The 5,634-nt window shown below is 34.3% G+C and overlaps 1 protein-coding gene across 1 annotated transcript; it reads right to left on the bottom strand.

The window, feature by feature from the left end:
• Nucleotides 1–508: 508 nt before the first annotated feature.
• Nucleotides 509–5,153, bottom strand: LOC133691300 (uncharacterized). The gene is made up of 10 exons (XM_062111746.1): nucleotides 4,895–5,153; nucleotides 4,628–4,736; nucleotides 4,362–4,527; nucleotides 3,864–3,921; nucleotides 3,685–3,776; nucleotides 3,490–3,561; nucleotides 2,912–3,184; nucleotides 2,485–2,711; nucleotides 1,168–1,389; nucleotides 509–843 (listed from the first exon to the last, which is right to left on the bottom strand). Exons 1-10 carry the CDS (start codon nucleotides 4,987–4,989, stop codon nucleotides 733–735), a joined length of 1,425 nt encoding a protein of 474 aa, XP_061967730.1. The 5' UTR covers nucleotides 4,990–5,153; the 3' UTR covers nucleotides 509–732.
• Nucleotides 5,154–5,634: the final 481 nt, after the last annotated feature.

Below are 5,634 nucleotides of genomic sequence, written 5' to 3'. Positions count from 1 at the left end.
ATGACTTTATGATTATCTTCAATTTTTTTATTAGTTTATCTCAATTTTATGATTTAGATCCAAAATAATTATTTAAAAATAATATTTTGTTTCTTAATAGAGATTTTTAAAAAATTATTTTATTTGTATTTAATTCTTGAAAATTTTGTTTTTATAAAGTTGAACTTTATTTAAAAAAATTATATTTTTTTTTAAAATAATATTTCTAACCTGTTCAACCTTGCATATTTTTTTTATTTCATTTTATTTTTTTAATCAATTTTATATGTGTTTTTATTTTTTATATCTTTTATTGATTTTAATAAACAAATTCAATAGATACAACTAGGTAAACATCTCATTTTACAGAATTAAATATCTTGATCTACATCTATCTTTTAGTTTTTTCAGTTTTTCTTTTAATTATGATTATCTATTTTTAAAAAAATTACATAAATAATTATTAATTTATTTAATTAAATGTTTGCATAAACCTATTTATTTTTTGAATTTTTTATGTAAAAAAATATATCAAAATAGTTTATATATCTAGAATTTTTTTAAAAAAACAAAATTTACAAATCGAATTGAAATACAAGTCAAATAGCTAGTGTATATATATATACAAAGACTGGCAGCCACTTTGGACTGTAAAATTGAAGCATCGACACGTACGAGGAAACTATACTCCACCCAGTGTTTAAAAAAAACACTATATCCGCAAGCAAAAACTCGAAGTTAGCGTCCTAAATATTAGGGGAGCTCCATTCTTCCCTGAGGCCACCCCAATCCAGCGTTGCCCATGTTTCCGACTGCTTTTATCGGTTCAACCAAGCCCTTTGTGGTGTTGCCTAAAGCCTCTCCCTGCACAATTTATAAACAGGAAATGGTAGCTCAAGGAAACCATATAATGGCTCTAAGTTTAACCTTGGCCATCAGATATACGAGGCCAATTTCGTCTGTACAATTCATGATCAAATGAGATGATTTACTGAATTGGAAACTTCTCTATGAAAAGGATATTTACTACTTTTGAAAGGTCGATACAGTCTCATAAATGACTACCGACAATTTAAGTTTCAAGGGGTATTTTTTATTTTTTTTGCTTAGTGAATTAAATTCTTTGTTTCAAAGATAGCCTAAACAAATTGTGGCTAAGTTATCCAATGTTTGTGGGAGATGACATACCTCCTTCCAGCCCATGTTTTCCAGAATTTTCCTGGCATAACTACCAGCTCCAAATGACATGCTCAAGGCTTCAGCAGCAGCTTCCTCTGTAGAAGTAGAAACTGGAGATGAAGAGCCACCCACATCACCAAATAAGGAACTCTTTTGTCCAGGGCCCACACCAAAACCACCATGCAAGTTTCTTCTCTCAGCAGCTCTATCCCTGTATGCGTGGCTTGCTTGCTGAGAATGCAACAGAAGGCATATCACAAGTTAAAGAAGCAAGAAGCATGATAAAGCCACCAAATTGATTATATAAAGAAAAAAAAATGGTTTTACATGATTTAGACAAACTTTAAAGCAATATATTTACTGAAATGTGTCAACTTCCTCTTTTTTTTTTATTTGATAGGGCAGTGTCATTTTCTCACAAACTGATGCACCATCCAGCATGAAAAGCAAGAAAATTATACATTGGCAAGATTTCAACCGTTCTAGGTACAGGTTAACAGACCAAATGACCAAAATCTACCATATGAAGGCTGACAGGGTCGACCAAATGTTGAAGTTTTGGCACTAAAGCACAATACTTCCAGAAACATATTATAGACCAAAATTGCCAAATGCCAGCTGATTCATGGCAGACAAAATTTGGTGATATGTAGTTTAAAAATAATAAAATATTAGACCTGGCTAGGTCTCTATAACCATCTATGCCAGTAGGTTACAAGTATAACTAAGATTCTAGCATTCTAAGTCAACTAACAACGAGAAATATGGCCAATGTGAAAGGAAATTTGATCAATGACCTATGCCCAGGATATGGCCTAAACACGGCAATCAAAAAATACAATATCCTAACAATCATCTAGAAGCACAAGCATATGAAAGGCCTTTATTTGAAAAAACAAAAATGCATGGAACAACTAACATGTTAATCCATCACCAGTCAGGTGTTATGGTTATCTGTAAGCATCTAGTTGCTGTTAGCAGGTCTACAGGTGTCATGGTATTACCCAGAATCTTCTTTTGCTAAATGGCAATAGCTATTAGATGCAATTAAGTCTCTCAAGGACCGCTCTGGGTATTATTGCAGATATTCTTCGTAAATTGGGAATACACAAGACTATACTGGGATTAATCTCTACTTCTTGTAATGGAAAAGGGCCTTCAAAATATTTCCATGTTATTCACTATTATATTTATTTATTTATTTTAAGGTGATTCTCCTTAAATTGAACTGGCTTTATCCACCAGTTATTCTATGTTGTGTCATTTTTTAAAATTGGTTTCAAGTTATTTGATATTGATTTCAAGTTTCTCTGTTGCAGAAGTTACCATTTTGGATGCAGAGAGTTGATTGGATAACACAGTCGTGCACTTGCTATCAGCATCTCTATCAGCTGATCTTGATTCACCTTTTCCACTGGATTTTATTAGGGGGCTATCTTGCATGGTAATAGATAATTCAGGGAAGTCCCAGCCTTTTGTTGGGTTGGAAGAATCATAAGTTGACATGGAAGCCAAATATCTTGTGCTAGGACTATGCAACTTATAAACTTGTCCTGAAGAGAAATTTAAACAGCTTCATAAATTTGCAACCTTTCATAGTAAATGCACCACATCATACAGTGTTTCAATTTCTAGATATTAACATTACTTTCAACTTCCCCTGCAACCAAAATTAGAAAGTGAACTAACATCAAAGTGGCACAGAAAACACAAAAACTGTCATGTTATCTACTAAATGAGGCAAAATCCGAACCTGTTCTAACTCGTACCAGGTCAAGGTGTACTTCACATACTGGAGCAGTTCTAAAGCGACTACAGCTAGAAGGCATAGAAGGATGAGACTTTGCAGATCGCTTCACCAGCTGCCCAGCCAACCTAGCCTCCTGACCTTTTCCAACCTTTCGAGAACCCTTGACCATTTCCCAGTCCCATAAATCGACGGCATGAAAATCTGGCACTGGCTCTTCCCTGGAATGGACTACTTGACCGTACTGAGCTCGCCAGTTTTCTTCATCCCTTGAGGCATCTGTATAAGGGAAGTTCACCATAAGAAAATTGAACTCTGAGGATCAAAGTGGAAAACAGGGTTCGCACTTTCATGTATTGCTTTTGAGGGGGGAAACATGCCGTTCATGATGGTATCCTAATAGTACTTGTTAAATGTATCTATTAACCATTTCTGTAAACTGACCTGGAAGCAGTTTTGAATCCAAGCATAAAAAAGCAATTAAACAGAAACCAAAAGGAGAAAGATCGAAAAAAACAGAACACGAACAACTTTTATGTCTAAGCAGTCAATGACAGGCAATGATTCAGCTATGACACTTTTACCTGGGTCAGCTATGCCATGGTGGCCTTCTGTGATTGGATCAACTTCTTCTGGCTTGCAATTATCATTATTGACTGCAAATCATCCATGTAGGACCATTTAAATTATTGCCAAAGCACAGCAAACTGACGCGCAAAATCTTCCATGTTTTTTTTTTCAAAATACTTTGTGACAGTCAGATGAAGAAGCTGTCTCACCATCCATTTTCAAAGCTATCACAGGATCATCAGAGGCATCAATCGCTCGGTTAGAACCAGACAAATAAATGTTGATAAGTGTTTCTTCCAACCTGGATCATGTAAGTAACATTGTTAGAAGGTGCATAATAACTTGAAAATCAGGTGCATAGCATGAGGTCTTGTATTCCAGAACATACCACTCCGATGGTGCAGGCGGATTTTCAGGTTCTTGAATGCTGCTGCACTCAGTGTATCCTGTAGATAAGAGACCCGGTGAATTGAGAAAAATGAAAAATAATAACTCACTGCACACTGCACTGAAGAAATAGGAATGACAATTAAGTTAAATGGGAAGAAGGTTGAACCAGACTTATCAACCACATCATCGAAGTTTTGCAGAGAGATGTTCAATGTCTCATCAGATAAAACATAAAAATTATTTATACACATATAATGAGGAAAACATGACACGGGCCAAGCAAAGAAAGTTTAACTCCTATTTACAAATTAACACACACTCTCTCCCATTAATCATCTGTCCATCAAACAAAGTTAGCTGCAAGCCAATACATCTATGCAGGATGCAACAAGCATTTTATAATCCTGTCATCTAGCAATACTGGGTAAAAGCTAAGTAGCAATCTTGTCAATAACTCATTACTTCAGTAAAAACAGCACCATCCCGAGTGGCTCACCTAGATTGCTTTCATCGACAACAACTCCACGATGTTGGAAAGATTCAGAATCATTTGCTGGGGGAAATGAATAGAGATTTTCATAAACATTGCCTTCAACATGCGTAAACGACTCATCTTGAAGGGGATTATCAACAAAAGTTTCCCTTTCACATTCATTATTAACCTGAAAGCAAAATGTCATAGCCAAAACACGAGAAATAATAATCGAGAAAACAGAATCCTTGGCATTGAAAACAACCAACTGAACCAAGAAAAATTGCTACCTTGTCACTACATTCTAAAAGCACATAACTTCCATTCTCGAACTTGTAATAAAGCCCCTCTCTACTGCTGTAGAACCAGCCAGCACTTGGGTCATGGTAAAATCCACTACTGCATCAATTTAAGACAAAAGGAAACAAAAGGTTATCATATTTATACCGAAGAAAACGTTGTCAGCAACAAAAACCCAGAACCAAAAGTGGAAGAATTCCCAGATAAAATTATGCATTAATTAGATTACGTGACTGATCAATAATTGATAAAGCAACCTGGCATGGAAATAGAGTTGAGTGGTTTGATCCCAATCAAAAGCGAAATCGTCTCTTTGTGTCTCTTGAGAATCTGGTTCCGTGTCTCCCGCCATTTCTTCGTCGGGAGTTGAGTTGGGCACCGCACCTTCCGCTATTTCTTCGTCGGAGTGTCTCTACCTATCTTAGATTGAAGCCCATCGTAATATAAATTATCATCTGTACAACAAGTTGTCCATTCCGAATCTCAGCCCAGGCACGGTCGTGTTGGGTTTTTACAGTGGAGGATACTTTAAATTAAAAAATGCATATAATGTTTTTTTTATTATTTCTATATTTCAAAATAAATCTAAAAAATATTAATTTAATATTTTTTTAAGATAAAAAATATTTTTTAAATCATTTAAAAACAACATGTTGCGACGAGTGGGTCTTTTTTTTCTATTTATAATTTGTTTTCAAACTCAAGTCTTGATTATAATTATCAAACCCGGCTTGACAGTTGACACAACCAAAAGGCTGAGTTTTATAGGTCAATTCGGGTCAATTTAAAAAAATATTTAAAATTTTAATATTTCATACAAAAAAATTAAAAAAAATCCATGTGAATATAGGTTATATATGTTATAAATAATGAAGTTTAAGAGAATATTTAAAAATATTTTTTGTCCCACATTAAAAAGATACCATGTTATCATTTTAAGTTGAAGCATTTTTTAAAAAAAATTATCCCACATTGAAAAAACATAACTTTTTTCTTG

This window comes from Populus nigra, chromosome 4 (genome assembly GCF_951802175.1).
Source record: "Populus nigra chromosome 4, ddPopNigr1.1, whole genome shotgun sequence".
NCBI classification, from domain to species: Eukaryota; Viridiplantae; Streptophyta; class Magnoliopsida; order Malpighiales; family Salicaceae; genus Populus; species Populus nigra.
Note: the sequence above shows the minus strand (reverse complement) of the source record. Positions and strands in the feature narration are given on the sequence as shown.

Coding starts and splice junctions, on each gene's coding strand:
- LOC133691300 (XM_062111746.1), bottom strand. CDS start 4,989: ATGGCGGGAGACACGGAACCAGATTCTCAAGAGACACAAAGAGACGAT. Junction 3,922..4,361: donor TGTCGATGAAAGCAATCTAG/GTGAGCCACTCG, acceptor TCTTATCTACAG/GATACACTGAGTGCAGCAGC. Junction 3,185..3,489: donor CCATGGCATAGCTGACCCAG/GTAAAAGTGTCA, acceptor TCCCTTATACAG/ATGCCTCAAGGGATGAAGAA.